We start from the raw sequence: 23,414 nt of genomic DNA on the forward strand, positions 1-23,414 counted from the left end.
CACGAGCCCCATGGAGCGTAGTTTGGTGAGTGGGGTGACCAGTAGGCCAGAGTCAGAGGATCGAATGCTGCGGTTGGGGGTGTAGCATGTTGGACAGATAAGAGGGAGCCAAGCCTTGCAGGGATTTGTCGGTGAGGAGAAGGATTTTAAAGTTGATCTGGAATTTGATTGGAAACCATTGGTGGAGTGTGGGTGTGATGTGCTCCCAGGGTTTGGTGCGGGTGAGGAGTCTCGCAGCTGAGTTTTGGATATACTGAAGTTTGTTGAGGGAGCTGGCAGGGAGTCCATACAGAGGAGCATTGCAATAGTCCAGGCGAGAGGTAATGAAGGGATGTATAAGCGTTTCAGCAGCTGAGTCTGTCAGGGAGGGGCGAAGTCTGGCATTGTTCTTGAGATGGAAGAAGGTAGATTTAGTGAAGGTTTTAATATGGGCATCGTAGAGTGTTGAATCGAGGATGACCCCCAGATAGGGCAGGCGTTGATGTTGAGGTCAAACTCCTCCACCTTCTTTAAGAGAGATTTGGGGGCCACCAATATGGCCTGTCTTATTGCCATTGAGCTTCAGAAAGTTTGACCTCATCCATGATTTTATTTTAGGCAATTGATGAGTGATGATGGGGAGGTCAGAGGTGAGTTTGGAGTGAACATAGATTTCTGTGTCATCAGCATAGCAGTGGACTTGGAGACTGTGTTGACGGATGATTTGGCCGAGGGGTATGATGTAGATAATGAAAAGGAGAGGCCCTAAGACTGAGCCTTGGGGGACCCCCTGGTGGACAGGAGCGTGGGCGGATTTGAAGTACCCCAGGGTCACAAACTGCTTCCTGTCGGGCAGGTAGGACCTTAAACAAGCCAGGAATGATCGAGTGATTCCCAGTCTTCTCCATTCTTTCAAGGAGGATGGAATGGCAAACAGTGTCAAAGGCAGCTGATACAGTAGGTCCAGAGGGATGAGGAGGTTGAGATTGCCTAAATCAGCCGCTAGAAGTTGATCATTGACCACTTTGACGAGAGTCGTTTCTATGGGTAGACTTGGCCTTGTGGAGAGCATCTTTGTAGTTTGAGACATGTTCCTTATATGCCTCAGCATGTACTGTGAGCCCTGTTTTCTTACACAGCGGCCGGCAGCCTTCATAGTATGTAGTTCTGGTGAATACTAGGGTGAAGACGCAGGATTTGACAGGGGCCAGTAGATCCATCCATATTTGAGAAGAGCACTTTGTTGTTGTTGGAAACCAGGTCACCAACAGGGGTCAGGAGAGGTTCAGGGTGGGGGGGTGGGTGTTGACAGGTTTGATGTTTCTGAGGGTGATGATGCATTTGTTAAGGGTCTTGGGGAGGGGGATGGAAAGGTTAAATAGGACGGCTATGTGGTCAGAAATGGTGCGTTCCAGGCCATACAGATCGTCGGGAGCGATGCCAGTGGAGCACACCAGGTCGAGGGTGATGCCTTGGAATGAGTTGGAAAATTCACATGCTGTGTGAAATTGAAACAGTCCAACAGGGAAAGGAAATCCACCGCAAACTCACAAGTGCTGTAGTCCACATGGATGTTTAAAGTGGAACTTACAGCGTTTTAGCAACATGAAACCTTATACAAATCTGTTCATATACACCCCCAGGAAGAATATGACACAATGTTTTACATTTTCTGACAAGCGAGCACTTAGATATGGTCATTTTCACCTTTTCATCAATTCATAGAATGTTTGGGAATGACGAATATTTAGGCATTTGTGAAAATTCTATAGCAATACAGGGTGGGAAAGCCACTACAGTAAATAACACCAACAAAAAAACATTTATCTTGTCCAGAACCGGAGTCTATGCAGACCGGTGTGCCAATCAGAGCTACAGTAGGCCTATATGCAAACAAGACATTTGCTACACGGGCCTGCCATCATTCACTTTGAACTGGACTGTGAGTTTACAGTCAGTAGCAACAGCACAACTTTAGATCATTAGAACGCTGGGCTTTACAGAAGAGTGGCCAGAAAAAAGCCATTGCATAAAGAAAAAAATAAACAAACATGTTTGGTGTTCGCCAAAAGGCATGTGGGAGACTCCCCAAACATATGGAAGAAGGTACTCTGGTCACATGAGACTAAAATTGAGTTTTTTGGCCATCAAGGAAAATGCTATGTCTGGTTCAAACCCAACAGCTCTCATCATCCCGAGAACAACATCCCCACAGTGAAGCATGGTGGTGGCAGCATCATGCTGTGGGGATGTTTTTCATCAGCAGGGACTGGGAAACTGCTCAGAATTGAAGGAATCATAGATGGCGATGGATGGCGCTAAATACAGGGAAATTCTTGAGGGAAACCTGTTTCAATCTTCCAGACGTTTGAGCCTGGGACGGAGGTTCACCTACCAGCAGGACAATGACCCTAAGCATACTGATAAAGCAGCGCTTGAGTGGTTTAAGGGGACATTTCTTGGAATGGCCTAGTCAAAGCCCAGACCTCAATCCAATTGAGAATCTGTGGTATGACTTAAAGATTGCTATACACCAGCGGAACGAACCCATCCAACTTGAAGGAGCTGGAGCAGTTTTGCCTTGAAGAATGGGCAAAAATCCCAGTGGCTAGATGTGGCAAGCTTATAGAGACATCCCCCAAGAGACTTGCAGCTGTAATTGCTGCAAAAGGTGGCTCTACAAAGTATTAACTTTGGGGGGGGTGAATAGTTATGCACGCTCAAGTTTTCAGTTTTTTTGTCTTATTTCTTGTTTGTTTCACAATAAAAAATATTTTGCATCTTCAAAGTAGTAGGCATGTTGTGTAAATCAAATGATACAAACCCCCCAAAAATGTATTTTAATTCCAGGTTGTAAGGCAAACAAAATAGGAAAAATGCCAAGGGGGGTGAATACTTTCGCAAGCCACTGTATGTTGTGTAATTGTTAGATATTATTGCACTGTCGGAGCTAGAAGCACAAGCATTTCGCTACACCCGCAATAACATCTGCTAAACACGTGTATGTGAACAACAACATTTGATTTGATTTGAACTGTTGAACATCTGAGCTTGTGGTTGTTTGTGGGGGGAAGGGTGGAGTGTGTGTGTGTGTGTGTGTGTGTGTGTGTGTGTGTGTGTGTGTGTGTGTGTGTGTGTGTGTGTGTGTGTGTGTGTGTGTGTGTGTGTGTCCATCCCACATCTGTTTCTATAGGGTAATAATGTTAGGGACAATATAGGATGAATCACAATAATTGTTTGCCAAAATAATAATTGCTTGCCAAAAATGTAATTTTTGTAATGCCAATCCTGATGATAGGTAACAATCCTTTGTATGAATGCATACATTATTACACATATTACTTGTTAATTGTGGAAATAAATTAAGATAGGCTAGATTTTTAAATATACAGCGCATTCGTAAAGTATTCAGACCCCTTGACTTTTCCACTTTTTGTTTCGTTAAAATTCCCTCATCAATCTACACACAATACCCCAAATTATAAAGCAAAAACTGTTTTAACCTGTTAGGGCTAGGGGGCAGTATTTGCACGGCTGGATAAAAAAATGTACCCGATTTAATCTGGTTACTAATCCTACCCAGTAACTAGAATATGCATATACTTATTATATATGGATAGAAAACACCCTAAAGTTTCTAAAACTGTTTGAATTGAATTGAATTGAACTGTCTGTGAGTATAACAGAACTCATTTGGCAGGCAAAACCCTGAGACAGATTCTGACAGGAAGTGGATACCTGATGTGTTGTATTACCTTTAAACCTATGCCATTGAAAAACACAGGGGCTGAGGAATATTTTGGCACTTCCTATTGCTTCCACTAGATGTCACCAGCCTTTACAAAGTGTTTTGAGTCTTCTGGAGGGAGATCTGACCGAACAAGAGCCATGGAACGATGATGGCCCATTAGACACCTGGCGCGCGAGTTCATGTTGGGTACCCTCGTTCCAATACGTTATAAAAGAGAATGCATTCGTCCACCTTGAATATTATTCATGTTCTGGTTAAAAAAGGCCCTAATGATTTATGCTATACAACGTTTGACATGTTTGAACGAACGTAAATATATTTTTTCCCCTCGTTCATGAAGTGAAGTCTGGCGGGCTTAGACCATGTGCTAACAAGACGGAGATTTTTGGACATAAATGATGAGCTTTTTTGAACAAAAATACATTCGTTATGGAGCTGTGATACCTGGAAGTGACATCTGATGAAGAGAATCAAAGGTAATGGATTATTTACATAGTATTTTCGATTTTAGATCTCCCCAACATGGCGGCTAGTCTGTATCGCAACGCGTATTTTTCTGGGCGCAGTGCTCAGATTATTGCAAAGTGTGATTTCCCAGTAAGGTTATTTTTAAATCTGGCAAGTTGATTGCGTTCAAGAGATGTAAATCTATAATTCTTTAAATGACAATATAATATTTTACCAATGTTTTCTAATATTAATTATTTAATTTGTGGTGCTGACTTGAATGCCGGTTATTGGAGGGAAACGATTTCCTGAACATCAACGCCACAGTAAAACGCTGTTTTTGGATATAAATATGAACTTGATAGAACTAAAAATGCATGCATTGTCTAACACAATGTCCTAGGAGTGTCATCTGTTGGAGATTGTAAAAGGTTAGTGCATAATTTTAGCTGATTTTATGGTTTTGGTGACGCCTGTCTTTGAATTGGCACAACATTACACACAACTCTTGTAAATGTACTGTCCTAACATACTCTAAATTTATGCTTTCGCCGTAAAACCTTTTTGAAATCGTAAAACGTGGTTAGATTAAGGAGATGTTTATCTTTCAAAGGGTGTAAAATAGTTGTATGTTTGAAAAATTTGAATTTTGACATTTATTTCGATTCAAATTTGCCGCTCTTGAAATGCACCTGCTGTTGATGGAGTGCACCACGGGTGGGACGCTTGCGTCCCACGTAGCCCATAGAGGTTAAAAGATATTTTAGCAAATTTATTAAAAATAAAAATTGAAATGTCTCATTTACATAAGTATTCAGAACCCTTACTCAGTACTTTGTTGAAGCACCTATGGCAGCGATTACAGCCTTGAGTCTTCTTGGGTACACCTGTATTTGAGGAGTTTTCCCCATTCTTCTCTGCCGATCCTCTCAAGCTCTGTCAGGTTGAATGGGGAGTGTCGCTGCACAGCTATTTTCAGGTCTCTCCAGAGATGTTCGATGGGGTTCAAGTCCGGGCTCTGCTGGGCCACTCAAGGACATCCAGAGACTTGTCCTGAAGCCACTGTTGGATTGTCTTGGCTGTATGCACAATAGATATGGTAGGAGATAATCCAAAGAAAAACCAACCAGAATTCTTTGGGGGAGAGACCATCCTCCTCTTACAATGGCAAGTATAAGGTCAGGCTGAAAATTAGCTCCCTGGATGCAATTCCTATGGCTTCCACAGGGTGCCAGCAGTCTATGTTCAAGGTTTCAGGCTGGTAACTTCAAAAACGAATAATAAATATCACTTTTAGTACAGGGACACAGTCTTGGAAATTCGTGTTTGCACGCGCTATGAAGACAGGACACACCTGTTAAAATCGGTTTCCTATTTAACATACTTCTTTCCGTAAGAAATATTATAGTTTGATTACATTTTAGGGTATCTGAGGAGTAAATAGAAACGTATTTTGACTTGTTGAAACAAAGTTTAGGGTTAGATTTTCGGATTACTTTCTCTGCACGTTGAACGAGTGGATTACTCAAATTGATTGTGCCAACTAAACAGAGTTTTTGGATACAAAGAAGGATTTTATCTAACAAAACGACACTACATGTTATAGCTGGGACCCTTTGGATGACAAATCAGAGGAAGAGTTTCAAAAAGTAAGTGAATATTTAATCGCTATTTGTGAATTTATGAAACTTGTGCCGGTGGAAAAATATTTTGATTTGGGGCGCCATCCACAAACAACCGCATTGCATGCTTTCGCTGTAATAGCTACTGTAAATCAGACAGTGCAGTTAGATTAACAAGAATTTAAGCTTTCAACCGATATAAGACACTTATGTACCTAAATGTTTAATATCCATCGTTTTTATGATTATTTATTTGAATTGCGCGCCCTCCAGTTTTACCGGAAGTTGTCCCGTAGCGGGACGCCTAGGCTTAAGAATTAAGAATGATGGAGGCCACTGTGTTCTTGGGGACCTTCAATGCTGCAGAAATGTTTTGGTACCTTTCCCCAGATCTGTGCCTGGACACAATCTTGTCTTGGAGCTCTACAGACATTTACTTCAATTTCGAGGCTTGGTTTTTGCTCTGACATGCACTGTCAACTGTGGTACCTTATATAGACAGGTGTGTGCCTTTCCAAATCATGTCCAATTAATTGAATTTACCACAGGTGGACTCGAATCAAGTTGTAGAAACATCTCAATGATGATCTATGGAAACAGGATGCTCCTGAGCTCAATTTCGAGACTCATAGCAAAGGGTCTGAATACTTATGTAAATAAGGTATTTCTGTTTTTTTTATACATTTGCAAATATTTCTAAAAACCTGGTTTTGCTTTGTCATTATGGGGTATTGTGTGTAGATGTAACGGCTGTCTATGGAAGAAGTGGACCAAAATGCGGCGGAGTTAGGGTTCGTCATATTTAATGTCACGAACACTATGCATTTACAAAAACAACAAAAACTGACAGCCAACACAGTCCTGTCAGGTGCAACCACATTGACAAGCACAATTACCCACGAAACACAAAGGAAACGTAGGCAACTTATGTGTGACTCCCAATCAACCACAACCCTCTACAGCTGTGCTTGATTGGAAGTCACACGGCCAAAATCAATGAAACAATAAAAAACACACTCCCTTCTGCCACGTCCTGACCCAACTACACCCTCTACTGGTCAGGACGTGACAGTAGATTGATGAGGAACAGAATATAGTTCTCCCATGGGCAAAGATATTCAAAAGGGTTGATGATATTAATTAGTAGATGGATTCTTTTAAAATTACGGTCCAAATAATGATGATCAACGCTTCTTTAAAAATATATATAATAATTAATCAAGCTTACAAGCAATACAAAACTCTGTTATTATGGTGGGAGATTATAATATGGTTTTAAATACCTCAATGGACCGTAAAGGAAATCACACTACAAACTATTACCCTCATGCATTTAAGGAAATCACAAATATCATGGATTTATTAGAGCAAGTGGATTCATGGAGGTATACCAGAGGACCATTATTAGCATATTTTAACCATAAAAATTATAGATTATCAGATTCTCAACAAGAAGATCTGATTTTCATTGTTACTGAAACAGGACCCAAGATCCAGTCCATTAAAATTGGAGGCCCCTTACACTTCACTGTTGTGATGCAGAAATTCTAGAAAAATGGATAGCACAAGTATTAAAAAGATATTGTCGGATATTATTCATCCTAATCAGACATGTTTTTACATGGACGATGCATTGGAGATAATGTAAGACAAGTACTGGAAACGATAGAACACTATGAAAAATCTGGGACACCAGGCCTGGTATTCATAACTGGCTTTTGATAAAGTACGACTGGAATTTATATATAAATGCCTGGAATATTTCAATTTTGGAGAATCCCTTATTCAATGGGTTAAAGTTATGTATCGTTACCCTAGGTGTAAAATAGTAAATAATGGTTACTTCTCAGAAAGTATTAAACTGTCAAGAGGAGTAATACAAGGTTGTCCACTATCGGCATATCTATTTATTATGGCCATAGCTATTAAAATCAGATACAACAATAAAGTCAAGGGGCTGGAAATCCAGGGCTTAAAAACAACGGTCTCATTGTACGCTGATGATTCACGTTTTCTTTGAAATCCACAGTTTGGATCCCTCCACAGCCTCATAGAGGATCTATACAATTTTTCTATCATCTCTGGATTACAACCAAATGATGATAAGTGTACTATATTATGTATTGGATCACTAAAAAATACAACTTTTACATTACCGGGTAGTTTACCAATAAAATGGTCTGATGGTGAAGTGAACATACTCGGTATTCATATCCCAAAGAAAGAAATTATCTCACTACAATTTGTTTTATAGAAAGTTAACAAAAAGAGATAAGATCTTGTGATCATGGAAAGGAAAATACCTGTCTATTTGTGGAAAAATCTTTAGTCATATCCCAATTTACCTTTTTACTTATGGCCTACACTAGCGACTTGTTTTTTAAATGAGCAAAACATATTCAATTTTATTTGGAAGGGCAAGCCAGACAAAATTCAAGCAGGCCTCTTTATATGATGAATATGAATTCGGAGGGCAGCACTTACTAAATATTAAGCATTAGACATCTCACAAAAGGCTTCAATCATACAAAAGCAATCCTTAAATCCAAACTGGTTCTCTTGAACATTAGTAAGAATGTCTCACCCCATGTTCAATAATGTTTTTTTCCCATTATTCAGATTACAACCTCTCACTTTAGGTTATTTTAAAATGAAATAATCTCAAAAATATCGCTATTTTAAAAACAAGTCATTGAAGGTTGCAATTTCAGTTTAATCCACCAGAAAATACTGAACAAATATCACAACAAACATTATGGTTAAATTCAAATATACTAATTGATAAAAAATATATATTATAAATATGACTGGTGGAGTTATGTCACACATGCAGCTAGCAAATATATATGGAAATCAAATCAAATCAAATGTTATTTGTCACATACACATGTTTAGCAGATGTTAATGTGAGCGTAGCGAAATGCTTGTGCATCTAGTTCCGACAGTGCAGTAAAATCTAACAAATAATCTAACAATTCCCCAACAACTACTTAATACACACAAATCTAAAGGGGTGAATGAAAATATGTACATGTAAGTATATGGATGAGCAATAGGCAAGGTGCAATAGATGGTATAAAATACAGTATAGCCATGTGATATGAGTAATGTAAGATATGTAAACATTATTAAACTGGCATTATTTAGAGTGGCATTGTATAAAGTGACTAGAGATCCATTTGTTAAAGTGGACAGTGATTGGGTCTCAATGTAGGCAGCAGCCTCTCTGAGTTAGTGATTGCTGTTTAATAGTCTGATGGCCTTGAGATAGAAGCTGTTTTTCAGTCTCTCAGTCCCAGCTTTGATGCACCTGTAGTGACCTCGCCTTCTGGATGGTAGCGGTGTGAACAGGCAGTGGCTCAGGTGGTTGATGTCCTTTTTTGGCCTTCCTGTGACATCGGGTGCTGTAGGTGTCATGGAGGGCAGGTAGTTTGCCCCCGGTGATGCGTTGTGCAGACCACACCACCCTCTGGAGAGCCTTGCGGTTGAGGGCGGTGCAGTTGCCGTACCAGGCTGACAGGATGCTCTCGATTGTGCATCTGTAAATGTTTGTCAGGGTTTTAGGTGACAAGCCAAATTTCTTCAGCCTCCTGAGGTTGAAGAGGCGCTATTGCGCCTTCTTCACCACACTGTCTGTGTGGGTGTACTGACCTCGCCTTCTGGATGGTAGCGGTGTTAATAGGCAAATATGCTCGGGTGGTTGATGTCCTTGATGATCTTTTTGGCCTTCCTGTGACATCGGGTGTTGTAGGTGTCATGGAGGGCGGTGCAGTTGCAGTACCAGGCTGTGATACAGCCCGACAGTATGCACTCGATTGTGCATCTGTAAAAGTTTGTCAGGGTTTTGAGTGACAAGCCAAATTTCTTCAGCCTCTTGAGGTTGAAGAGGTGCTGTTTGCCCCTTCTTCACCACACTGTCTGTGTGGGTGGACCATTTCAGTTTCTCTACTGCTATCCCTTCGATGTGGATAGGGGGGTGCTTCGTCTGCTGTTTCCTGAAGTCCACGATCATCTCCTTTGTTTTGTTGACGTTGAGTGAGAGGTTGTTTTCCTGACACCACACTCCAAGTGCCCTCACCTCCTCCCTGTAGGCTGTCTCGCTGTTGCTGGTAATCATGTCCACTACTGTTGTGTCGTCTGCAAACTTGATGAATGAGTTGGAGGCGTGCATAGCCACGCAGTCGTGGGTGAACAGGGAGTACAGGAGAGGCTGAGCACGCACCCTTGTGGGGCCCCAGTGTTCAGTGTCAGCGAAGTGGAGATGTTATTTCCTACCATCACCACCTGGGGGTGGCCCGTCAGAAAGTCCAGGATCCAGTCGCACAGGGCGGGGTTGAGACCCAGAGCCTCCAGCTTGATAATGAGCATGGAGGGTACTATGGTGTTGAATGCTGAGCTGTAGTCAATGAACAGCATTCTTACATAGGTATTACTTTTGTCCAGATGGGATAGGGCAGTGTGCAGTGTGATGGCAATTGCGTCGTCTGTGGGCCTGTTGGGGTGATATGCAAACTGAAGTGTGTCTAGGGTGGCCAGTAAGGTGGAGGTGATATGATCCTTGACAAGTCTGTCAAATCACTTCATGATGACAGAAGTGAGTGCTACGGGGCGGTAGTCATTTAGTTCAGTTATCTTTACCTTCTTGGGTACAGAAACAATGATAGCCATCTTTAAGGATGTGGGGACAACAGACTAGGATAGAGAGCAATTGAATATGTCTGTAAACATACCAGCCAGCTGGTCTGCGCATTCTCTGAAGACGCGGCTAGGGATGCCGTCTGGGCCAGCAGCCTTGCGAGGGTTAACGCGTTTAAATGCTTTACTCACGTGAGCCACAGAGAAGGAGAGGGGGAGGCGCAGTCCTTGTTAGCGGGCCGTGACAGTGGCACTGTATTATCCTCAAAGCGGGCAAAGAAGGTGTTTAGTTTGTCTGGAAGCGTGACATCGGTGTCCGTGACGTGGTTGGTTTTCTTTTTGTAGTCCATGATTTCCTATAGACCATGCAAAATACATCTCGTGTCTGAGCCATTGAATTGCGACTCCACCTTGTCCCTGTCCTGGCATTTGTTAGATTGCCTTGCGGAGGGAATAACTACACTGTTTATATTCAGTCATATTCCCAGACCTCTTTCCATGGTTAAATGCGGTGGAACGCGCTTTAAGTTTCGTGCGAATGCCGCCATCCATCCACGGTTTCTGGTTAGGGTAGGAAATGTCTGCTCTACTCAAAATTACAGCCAACTAATTGCAGCATTACGGCAAAAATGGAAGAGAGCAAGTGGAAGGGGGAGAAAGTAAGGAACTTTTCTGCATTAAAGATCAAAATTGTTTTAAGAAAATTGTGATAAATAGAAAAGTATACCAGTTTCTTTTAAGGATTGACAACTGTGCCATATAGATTGCAAAATAGTTGGGAAGAGATTTTCTTTGTACCGATTCCATGACACATGATTTATGATCTGATACACAAAACGCTTGATTCAAAACTTAGAATTTTTCCATTTATATGATTATACAAAATCCTTGCAACCAATAGAATGTTATACAGTAAGGGAAAAAAGTATTTGATCCCCTGCTGATTTTGTACGTTTGCCCACTGACAAAGAAATGATCAGTCTATAATTTTAATGATAGGTTTATTTGAACAGTGAGAGACAGAATAACAACAAAAAAATCCTGAAAAACGCATGTCAAAAATGTTATAAAATGTTTTGCATTTTAATGAGGGAAATAAGTATTTGACCCCTCTGCAAAACATGACTTAGTACTTGGTGGCAAAACCCTTGTTGGCAATCACAGAGGTCAGACGTTTCTTGTAGTTGGCCACCAGGTTTGCACACATCTCAGGAGGGATTTTGTCCCACTCCTCTTTGCCGATCTTCTCCAAGTCATTAAGGTTTCGAGGCTGACGTTTGGCAACTCGAACCTTCAGCTCCCTCCACAGATTTTCTATGGGATTAAGGTCTGGAGACTGGCTAGGCCACTCCAGGACCTTAATGTGCTTCTTCTTGAGCTACTCCTTTGTTGCCTTGGCCGTGTGTTTTGGGTCATTGTCATGCTGGAATACCCATCCACGACCCATTTTCAATGCCCTGGCTGAGGGAAGGAGGTTTTCACCCAAGATTTGATGGTACATGGCCCCGTCCATCGTCCCTTTGATGCGGTGAAGTTGTCCTGTCCCCTTAGCAGAAAAACACCCCCAAAGCATAATGTTTCCACCTCCATGTTTGACGGTGGGGATGGTGTTCTTGGGGTCATAGGCAGCATTCCTCCTCCTCCAAACACGGCGAGTTGAGTTGATGCCAAAGAGCTCCATTTTGGTCTCATCTGACCACAACACTTTCACCCAGTTGTCCTCTGAATCATTCAGATGTTCATTGGCAAACTTCAGACGGGCATGTATATGTGCTATCTTGAGCAGGGGGACCTTGCGGGCGCTGCACGATTTCAGTCCTTCACAGCGTAGTGTGTTACCAATTGTTTTCTTGGTGACTATGGTCCCAGCTGCCTTGAGATCATTGACAAGATCCTCCCGTGTAGTTCTGGGCTGATTCCTCACCGTTCTCATGTCATTGCAACTCCACGAGGTGAGATCTTGCATGGAGCCCCAGGCCGAGGGAGATTGACAGTTCTTTTGTGTTTCTTCCATTTGCAAATAATCGCACCAACTGTTGTCACCTTCTCACCAAGCTGCTTGGCGATGGTCTTGTAGCCCACTCCAGCCTTGTGTAGGTCTACACTCTTGTCCTTGACATCCTTGGAGAGATCTTTGGTCTTGGCCATGATGGAGAGTTTGGAATCTGATTGATTGATTGCTTCTGTGGACAGGTGTCTTTTATACAGGTAACAAACTGAGATTAGGAGCACTCCCTTTAAGAGTGTGCTCCTAATCTCAGCTCGTTACCTGTATAAAAGACACCTGGGAGCCAGAATTCTTTCTGATTGAGAGGGGGTCAAATACTTATTTCCCTCATTAAAATGCAAATCAATTTATAACATTTTTGACATGTGCTTTTCTGGATTTTTTTGTTGTTGTTCTGTCTCTCACTGTTCAAATAAACCTACCATTAAAATTATAGACTGATCATTTCTTTGTCAGTGGGCAAACGTACAAAATCAGCAGGGGATCAAATACTTTTTTCCCTCACTGTATATATGGGGGATAAACCATCACAGCTCTGCAGATTTTGCTGTGAAGAGACAGAACCATTAGATTATTTGTTTTGGTACTGTCCATACAGTATGTGACTAGATTTTGGTCACAGGTTCAGGAATGGCTAAAGAATTACAACATTTACCTGGCGCTAACTCTGCAAATGGCACTAATGGGTGATGTAAAAAGTCATAGTCAATCGATCAATAATATAATAATACTCTTAACCAAAAAAAAATAATTTACAATCTTTAAAAACTATGAGAATAGAAAGGTTCAGAACTTGTGAAACATCTCAGCACAGTTGGAAAATACATGGAAAACAGAAATCAAAACTGGATAGTGTTCAGAGATAGATAGGAGGGCTTCAGTTGAAGGGTGGGACAAAAAACAAGATAACTAATGTAAAAAATACTGTGGCCGTAAAATGTACATAGTATGTATAAGCTGGAAGTAGAAGCCTAAATGTTGTTGCCCATTAGTTTACTCCAATTAGGGGAGAAAAATATATAATGAAGTAAAATATATATTTTTAAAACAGTGCATTCGGAAAGTATTCAGACCCCGTCACTTTTCCACATTTTGTTACGTTACAGCCTTATTCTAAAATGGATTACATTATTTTTTCCCCTCATCAATCTACACACAATACCCCATAATGTCAAAACAAAAACAGGTTTTTAGAAATTGTTGCTAATTTATTAAAAAATAAAAAACAGATACCTTATTTACATAGGTAACCAGGCACTTTGCCTCCATTAAGGGGTAAAGGTAGTAACACGACTCAAAACAGTGGTTTTACTATCCATAACACACATTCAAGTTGGCTAATTCATTTGATCAGGGATCATGATGTTGAAAGATGTTGATATCAAAAATGTTTGTCAATTAATTGTCCCCTAACTTACCACTGGAGCCTAAACAGTAAGACCACTATGGGGCAGAAACCCAGCCCCTTAGAATTGGCCTTGTCTTAGCTTTACAGTAAGCTCTCAGGCTCACTAGAGGGAGTTAGATACCTCGCATTGAAACACGCTTGGTCGGCGTCGACTGAATAACTCAACGGCAACTGGACCAACCAACGTTGCGTTACTACTGCCATCTAACGTCATTAGTGTTGCATCCCACGGCATTGCATTCTTCTGTTCAGTACTGTGCTTGGATAAAGATTTATTTTTGAAGCCATGAGGTGTTAATGCAATATTGACTCAGGTGCTGTAGAATCAGCCTGTGGACAGACAGTCACTACTTTAAATGAGCCACTGTCTTTGTCTTACTTTCCTCCCCTGCTTCTTCACGGTGCTATAGGTACACTAGATGGCAAGCAAGTGTTCCTCTAGTTTCTAGAACAGACGAGCTGCGGTGATCTGACGCGACGAGAGGGATCAGATTCTCCTTAAACTGTGTTGATAAATGTCTTCATCAAACGTTGTCCCACTCAGGCTTTGCCTTATTGAAAAGTTATGATTGAACGTTAATAATCCTCTATTTCACATCCAGTGTGTAGCAGCTGAGGATTATTATTATTATTCTCCATCAGGTGGCAATCGATGTGTTACGTTAAGGGGATGATTTTGCAGTTTTGTCCTTCCACTCAGACACGGACCATTTGAGTATTAACTTTTAGTTTTGAATAATGGTAATCCCCATTGACCTTTTAGTTGTTTTACACTGTTACACATATCGATGAGTTTTAATGAGAAAAAAAATGTCAACAGTGAAATATCAATGGGGGCTGTAAGTCATTGTGTATGTATACCTGTCTTTCCAAATCATGTACATGTATGAAAAAACCTGAGGCAAATGTTAAAATGTAACACTTAATAGAGCAGACGATTAACTTGTTGAGTATTGACAGATAGTAAACAGGTGGGTAATATTTGGGAACACTACTACAATTCTATCTAGCTACAGATGGTATGTGTTAAAATAGTATCACGGTACATGATACTCGCACCACCAGACCAGGACCAGAAATAACTATGGGCACAAAGTGAGTGTTGTTTGTGTGTTGTCTGGGGTGGGATTGAGAGCAGTTGTGACAAATGGACTAGAAAGTTGTATTGTATTGTGAGAGAGTATACAGGGTCTTTGACAGCATAGGCCAGTGGTTAATACCTATGAGACATTAGTGAGAGATGCTCCCCCGCCAGACAAGAGGACAACAACTCAACTGAGAGACAGAAGATGATGATGATGATGCTGCAAAGGACAGATAAGTTTTCCCATTAGCACCCGTTTGATCTTTGGAACGTGGCAAGAATATAATGGTGTGTCTCAAAGGGTCAACATAATCAGGTGAGACTGAGCATAGGACACTAAACTCCCGAGTGGCGCAGGGGTCTAAGGCACTGCATTGCAGTGCTAGAGGCTTTACTACAGACCCGGGTTTGATCCTAAACGGCTGCGATGGGAGTCCCATAGAACAGTGCAAAATTGGCCCAGTGTCGTCTGGGTTAGGGGAGGGGTTGGCCGGGGGGGCTTTACAAGTAGACCATCATTGTAAATAAGAATTTGTTCTAAACTGACTTGTCTATTAAAATAAAGGTTGAATTAAAAGCTATACAGTGTATTTGTAAAGTATTCAGACCCTTTGATTTACAGCCTTGTCCTAAAATTGATTAAATTAAAAAGTTTACTCATCAATCTGCACAATACCCTGTAATTACAAAGTGAAAACAGGTTTTTAGACATTTTTGCAAATGTATTAAAAATAAAAAACAGAAACACATTATTTACATAAGTATTCAGACCCTTTGCTATGAGACTCGAAATTGAGCTCAGGTGCATCCTGTTTCCATTGATCATCCTTGAGATGTTTCTACAACTTGATTGGAGACCACCTGTGGTAAATTCAATTGATTGGACATGATTTGGATAGGCACACACCTGTCTATATAAGGTCCCACAGTTGACAATGCATGTCAGAGCAAAAACCAAGCCATGAGGTCGAAGGAATTGTCAGTAGAGCTCCGTGACATGATTGTGTCGAGACACAGATCTGGGGAAAGGTACCAAAACATTTCTACATCGAAGGTCCCCAAGAACACAGTGGCCTCCACCATTCTTAAATGGAAGAATTTTGGAACCACAAAGACTCTTCCTAGAGCTGGCCGCCTGGCCAAACTGAGCAATCGGGGGAGAAGGGCCTTGGTCAGGGAGGTGACCAAGAACCCGATGCTTACACTGACAGAGCTCCAGAGATTCTCTGTGGAGATGGGAGAACCTTCCAGAAGGACAACCATCTTTGCAGTACTCCACCAATCAGGCCTTTATGGTAGAGTGGCCAGAAGGAAGCCACTCCTCAGTAAAAGGCGCAAGACAGCCCGCTTGGAGTTTGCCAAAAGGCACCTAAAGGACTCAGACCATGACAAACAAGATTCTCTGGTCTGATGAAACCAAGATTGAACTCTTTGAACTGAATGCCAAGCGTCACATCTGGAGGAAACCTGGCACCATCACTACGGTTAAGCATGGTGGTGCAGCATTATGCTGTGGGGATGTTTTTCAGCGGCAGGGACTGGGAGACTATTCAGGATTGAGGGAAAGATGAACTGAGCTAAGTACAGAGAGCTCCTTGATGAAAACCTGCTCCAGAGCGCTCAGGATCTCAGACTAGGGTGAAAGTTAACCTTCCAACAGGACAAAGACCATAAGCACAAGGCAAGACAACGCAGGAGTGGCTTCGGGACAAGTCTCTGAATGTCCTTGAATGGCCCAGCCAGAGCCCGGACTTGAACCCGATCGAACATCAGAAAACAGACCTGAAAACAGCTGCGCAGCGACGCTCTACATCCAACCTGACAGAGCTTGAGAGGATCTGCAGAGAAGGATGGGAGAAACTCGCCAAATACAGGTGTGCCAAGCTTGTAGCGTCATATCCAAGAAGACTGGAGGCTGTAATCGCTGCCAAAGGTGCTTTAACAAAGCACTGAGTAAAAGGTCTGAATTCTCATGTAAATGTTATATTTCTTCTTTTTTTTTATATAATTTGCAAACATTTCTAAAAACCTGTTTTTGCTTTTTCATTATGGGATATTGTGTGGATTGATGAGGGGGAAAAACTATTTTAATACATTTTAGAATAAGGCTGTAACGTAACAAAATGTGGAAAAAGTCAAGGGGTCTGAATACTTTCCGAATGCACTGTATCTTGAGGCAAGTACTGTAATAGAAAGCTTGTTCTTTGTATTTGCAGAAGCCATTATATCATTTGTTTGTGTTCTGTGCGCATTATATACTCTGGTAAAGTTCTACCATCAACTATATACAGTTGAAGTCGGAAGTTTACATACACTTAGGTTGGAGTCATTAAAACTCGTTTTTCAAAAACTCCACAAATGTCTTGTTTACAAACTATAGTTTTGGCAAGTCGGTTAGGACATTTTCCCAACAATTGTTTACAGACAGATTATTTCACTGTATCACAATTCCAGTGGGTCAGAAGTTTACATACACTAAGTTGACTGTGCCTTTACACAGCTTGGACAATTCAAGAAAATGATGTCATGGCTTTAGTAGCTTCTGATAGGCTAATTGACATCATTTGAGTCAATTGGAGGTGTACCTGTGGATATATTTGAAGGCCTACCTTCACACTCAGTGCCTCTTTGCTTGACATTATGGGAAAATCTAAAGAAATCAGCCAAGACCTCAGAAAAAAATTGTAGACATCCACAAGTCTGGTTCATCTTTGGGAGCAATTTCCAAATGCCTGAATGTACCACGTTCATCTGCACAAACAATAGTACACAAGTATAAACACCATGGGACCATGCAGCCGTCATACCGCTCAGGAAGGAGATGCGTTCTGTCTCCTAGAGATGAACATACTTTGGTGCGAAAAGCGCAAATCAATCCCAGAACAACAGCAAATGACTTTGTGAAGATGCTGGAGGAAACAGGTACAAAGGTATCTATATCCACAGTAAAACGAGTCCTATATCGACATAACCTGAAATGCCGCTCAGCAAGGAAGAAGTCACTGCTCCAAAACTGCCATAAAAAAAGCCAGACTACAGTTTGCAACTGCACATGGGGACAAAGATCGTACTTTTTGGAGAAATGTCCTCTGGTCTGATGAAACAAAAATAGAACTGTTTGGCCATAATGACCATCGTTATATTTGGAGGAAAAAGGGGGGGGGGTTGCAAGCCGAAGAACACCCTCCGAACAGTGAAGCACGGGGGTGGTAGCATCATGTTGTGGTGGTGCTTTGCTGCAGGATGGACTGGTGTACTTCACAAAATAGATAGCATCATGAGGAAGGACAATTATGTGGATATATTGAAGCAACATCTCAAGACATCAGTCAGGAAGTTGAAGCTTGGTCGCAAATGGGTCTTCCAAATGGACAATGACCCCAAGCATACTTCCAAAGTTGTGGCAAAATGGCTTAAGGACAACAAAGTCAAGGTATTGGAGTGGCCATCACAAAGCCCTGACATCAATCCTATAGAAAATTTGTGGGCAGAACTGAAAAAGCGTGTGCGAGCAAGGAGGCCTACAAACCTGACTCAGTTACACCAGCTCTGTCAGGAGGAATGGGACAAACTTCACCCAACTTATTCTGGGAAGCTTGTGGAAGGCTACCCGAAATGTTTGACCCAAGTTAAACAATTTAAAGGCAATGCTACCAAACACTAATTGAGTATATGTAAACTTCTGACCCACTGGGAATGTGATGAAAGAAATAAAAGCTGAGATAAATCATTCTCTCTAAAATTATTCTGACATTTCACATTCTTAAAATAAAGTGGTGATCCTAACTGACCAAAGACAGGGAATTTTTACGAGGATTAAATGTCAGGAATTGTGAAAACTGAGTTTAAATGTAGTTGGCTAAGGTGTATGTAAACTTCCGACTTCAACTGCACCATAAAATCAATATAATTATGAATTTTAGAATTATTCAATTCATTGTCAACATTTGCGGGAAAAATTATATTTTAACATATTATTGGGCAAAGAAATACCCACACAATTATATTTTGGCTTTGCAAGGTTTTTCAAGACATCCATGCATGTCCAATTACCAAATGGTTTTATCACCTTGGAGGGATGTTTTCTCCTTCCCTCGCTCTGCTATCTATCTGGCATATTCAATATTTTATAATAATATATTATAACTTAATATTATTGTATTTTAAAGCAGCTGGACAGTAACATGTAATTATATAATGTTACATCTACACCTCACAAGATTATTAGATTATTATAAATCTGGCCATGCATCTTTGCCAAGAGATTTCAGAAAAAACAAGGGACACCAGGCAGAAAGCTCCACGCCACAGGGCTGTGACTGTAAAGCCACGCTCAGTTTAAAAAACGTACATTAAAAGTGATAGTGATACATCATTACCTCTAGGATTTAAGGAACTCCTTTTGTTCTTCCCTTAATTTTACCTGGAAATGAACCTGTGCTCAAGACAAAACATAAGGAATGTTCAACTTGAAATAAACCACTTCTTAAAATCCTGTCATTGATTTGTGGTTGAAATCTGGTTAAATTATTATGTCGATTACTTTTTGTGAATTAAACCCAAAAATCAATTGAAGGGATATTTCACAATTGTTCAACTTAAGGTTCATTATCTCTAGCCCCACCACAACATATGTGAAAACGGTGTATTTTTATGTTTTGTAGTCAAAAATATGCACACCAGATGATCAACGATGTCATTAGAAATTTTTTTGACATCATCTGGTGTGCATTATGTGATTCTAACCAACTATAAGTAGGCAAATGTTTGTAAACACTTATCCTCCTCTATCTTTTTGACTACAAAACATAGAAACGCTCCATTTTCACATATGTTGATGTTGGGGTGTTGCTGGAGATGATGAATATGAAGTAGAAAGATATGTACGTTGACACGTTGGTACGTTGATTCCTCTTTATTAAATAAGCTTATAACAGAAAGAGCATATCGGTAAAAGATAGGGTTTCTACTCACTAGTGAGGATCTTCCATGTCTTCTTCTCGTCATCATAGTACTGGACCAGATTACTAGGGAGTCGATCGGGTCCAGGGGGCAAGCCACCCACCAACAACAGCATCCTCTTATTGGAACGAATCCTGGAGTAAAGTGGGTGAGGAGGTGTTGAGGGTTTCGGGGTGTGGAGGGGGTTGGGATTTGGAGCGATTCGGGTGGAGGCGTTGGGGTATGGAGTGGGTTGGCGGGGGACAAAAGCCGGGAAACATAAATTACATAACAGATATAGATGAAATAAAACAACCACTTGCACACATAACCATAGAGAGAACCGTTTTTGTTGAGTAGAAAGCCAAATGTAACTAATCCCAACAACTTCATTGTGTTGGTAGTAACTGAATTGTAGCCCATTGTTGTGACTTGACTTTAACATTAATCTGAAGACTGTTATTTATCTAATTAACTAACTATGTTTAATTGTTACCCAATTCAATTAATCATGTAACTAACTCATTATGATCTGGGGCACCACGAGAGTGGTTCTTTAAAGAGTTAGCATCTCCTGAATTAAACTCTAAAAGGTCTTTATCTATCACATCTATAAACAGTCAACTTATTAATCATAACCTCTTATCATATCACCATTCTGAACAGTCGTAACCTCCTTGCATCTGCAAAATCCTGAGCCTTAATTATGATTCAGTACTAAACAAATTGGTTGAATTATTTATTTACTAGCTACTTAAATGGTAATACAGATAAACATACACACTCTGCACTGGTTATTGCTGAAAACAGGTCCCTAGCGGAATGACAACAACATGGCTGCTTGTTAACCTCTCTAGGGTAGGGGGCAGTATTTGCACGGCCGGATAAAAAACGTTCCCGATTTAATCTGGTTATTACTACTGCCCAGAAACTAGAATATGCATATAATTGTTTGATTTGGATAGAAAACACCCTAAAGTTTCTAAAACTGTTTGAATGGTGTCTTTGAGTATAACAGAACTCATATGGCAGGCAAAAACCTGAGAAGATTCCTTACAGGAAGTGCCCTCTCTGACCATTTCTTGGCCTTCTACACTCTCTTTATTGAAAACTGAGGATCTCTGCTGTAACGTGACACTTCCTACGGCTCCCATAGGCTCTCAGAAGGCGGCAGAACGGTGAATGATGCCTTTGCAGGCCCAGGCTGAAAAACAGTAGCGCATTTGGATAGTGGTCGATCAGAGAACAATGAGACTGGGGGCGCGTGCACAAGCCAACACCATGTTTTTATTTTTTTGTCTTTGAACGAAAACAGGGTTTCCCGGTCGGAATATTATCGCTTTTTACGAGAAAAATCGCATAAAAAATGATTTTAAACAGCGATTGACATGCTTCGAAGTACGGTAATGGAATATTTAGAATTTTTTTGTCACGAAACGCGTCGGGCGCGTAACCCTTCGTCACCCTTCGGATAGTGTCTTGAACGCACAAACAAAACAGAGGATATTTGAACATAACTATGGATTATTTTGAACCAAACCAACATTTGTTATTGAAGTAGAAGTCCTGGGAGTGCATTCTGACAAAGAACAGCAAAGGTAATCCAATTTTTCTTATAGTAAATCGGAGTTTGGTGAGGGCCAAACTTGGTGGGTGTCAAAATAGCTAGCCCGTGATGGCGAACTATCTACTCAGAATATTGCAAAATGTGCTTTTGCCGAAAAGCTATTTTAAAATCGGACATAGCGATTGCATAAAGGAGTTCTGTATCTATAATTCTTAAAATAATTGTTATGTTTTTTGTGAACGTTTATCGTGAGTAATTTAGTAAATTCACCGGAAGTTTGCGGTGGGTATGCTAGTTCTGAACATCACATGCTAATGTAAAAAGCTGGTTTTTGATATAAATATGAACTTGATTGAACAAAACATGCATGTATTGTATAACATAATGTCCTAGGAGTGTCATCTGATGAAGATCATCAAAGGTTAGTGCTGCATTTAGCTGTGGTTTGGGTTTATGTGACATTATATGCTAGCTTGAAAAATGGGCGTCTGATTATTTCTGGCTGGGTACTCTGCTGACATAATCTAATGTTTTGCTTTCGTTGTAAAGCCTTTTTGAAATCGGACAGTGTGGTTAGATTAACGAGAGTCTTGTCTTTAAAATGGTGTAAAATAGTCATATGTTTGAGAAATTGAAGTAATAGCATTTCTAAGGTATTTGAATATCGCGCCACGGGATTCCACTGGCTGTTGAGTAGGTGGGACGATTTCGTCCCACATACCCTAGAGAGGTTAAAGAAGAGATAGAGAGAGAGACAGAGACACTTAACCTCTCTAGGGTCGGCGGGACGAAATCGTCCCACCTACATAACAGCCAGTGGAATCCTGTGGCGCGTTATTCAAATACCTTAGAAATGCTATTACTTCAATTTCTCAAACATATGACTATTTTACACCATTTTAAAGACAAGACTCTCGTTAATCTAACCACACTGTCCGATTTCAAAAAGGCTTTACAACGAAAGCAAAACATTAGATTATGTCAGCAGAGTACCCAGCCAGAAATAATCAGACACCCATTTTTCAAGCTAGCATATAATGTCACAAAAACCCAGAAGACAGCTAAATGCAGCACTAACCTTTGATGATCTTCATCAGATGACACACCTAGGACATTATGTTATACAATACATGCATGTTTTGTTCAATCAAGTTCATATTTATATCAAAAACCAGCTTTTTACATTAGCATGTGACGTTCAGAACTAGCATACCCCCCGCAAACTTCCGGTGAATTTACTAAATTACTCACGATAAACGTTCACAAAACAATTATTTTAAGAATTATAGATACAGAACTCCTCTATGCACTCGATATGTCCGATTTTAAAATAGCTTTTCGGTGAAAGCACATTTTGCAATATTCTCAGTAGATAGCCCGGCATCACAGGGCTAGCTATTTAGACACCCAGCAAGTTTAGCACTCACCAAAGTCAGATTTACTATAAGAAAAATGTTATTACCTTTGGTGTTCTTCGTCAGAATGCACTTCCAGGACTTCTACTTCAATAACAAATGTTGGTTTGGTTCAAAATTATCCATAGTTATATCCAAATAGCGCCGTTTTGTTTGTGCGTTCAAGACACTATACTAAGGGTAAATAAGGGTTACGAGCATGGCGCATTTCGTGACAAAAAAATTCTAAATATTCCATTACCGTACTTCGAAGCATGTCAACCGCTGTTTAAAATCCATTTTTATGCAATTTTTCTCGTAAAAAAAATCGATAATATTCCAACCGGGAATCTGCATTTAGGTAAACAGACGAAAGAAAATAAAGCACGGGGTCAACTCGTGCACGCGCCTAAGCCCATAGTACTCTGATCGGCCACTTGCCAAAAGCGATAATGTGTTTCAGCCAGAGGCTGCCTCGATATCGTTCAGCTTTTTCCCGGGCTCTGAGAGCCTATGGGAGCCGTAGGAAGTGTCACGTTAGAGCAAAGATCCTCAGTCTTCAATAAAAAGAGCCCAGA

General features: G+C 40.8%; 1 protein-coding gene across 1 annotated transcript in view; it reads right to left on the reverse strand.

Moving 5' to 3' along the window:
* Positions 1 to 23,414, reverse strand: part of klhl14 (kelch-like family member 14) — a 57,129-nt gene that overhangs the window by 26,390 nt on the left and 7,325 nt on the right. The window contains exon 3 of the mRNA XM_014191101.3: positions 19,909 to 20,030. Coding sequence (XP_014046576.1) covers positions 19,909 to 20,030 — 122 coding nt within the window. The remainder of the gene's footprint in view (positions 1 to 19,908; positions 20,031 to 23,414) is intronic.

The sequence above is a fragment of the Salmo salar genome, chromosome 03 (assembly GCF_965601325.2).
Source record: "Salmo salar chromosome 03, fSalSal1, whole genome shotgun sequence".
Lineage (NCBI taxonomy): Eukaryota > Metazoa > Chordata > Actinopteri > Salmoniformes > Salmonidae > Salmo > Salmo salar.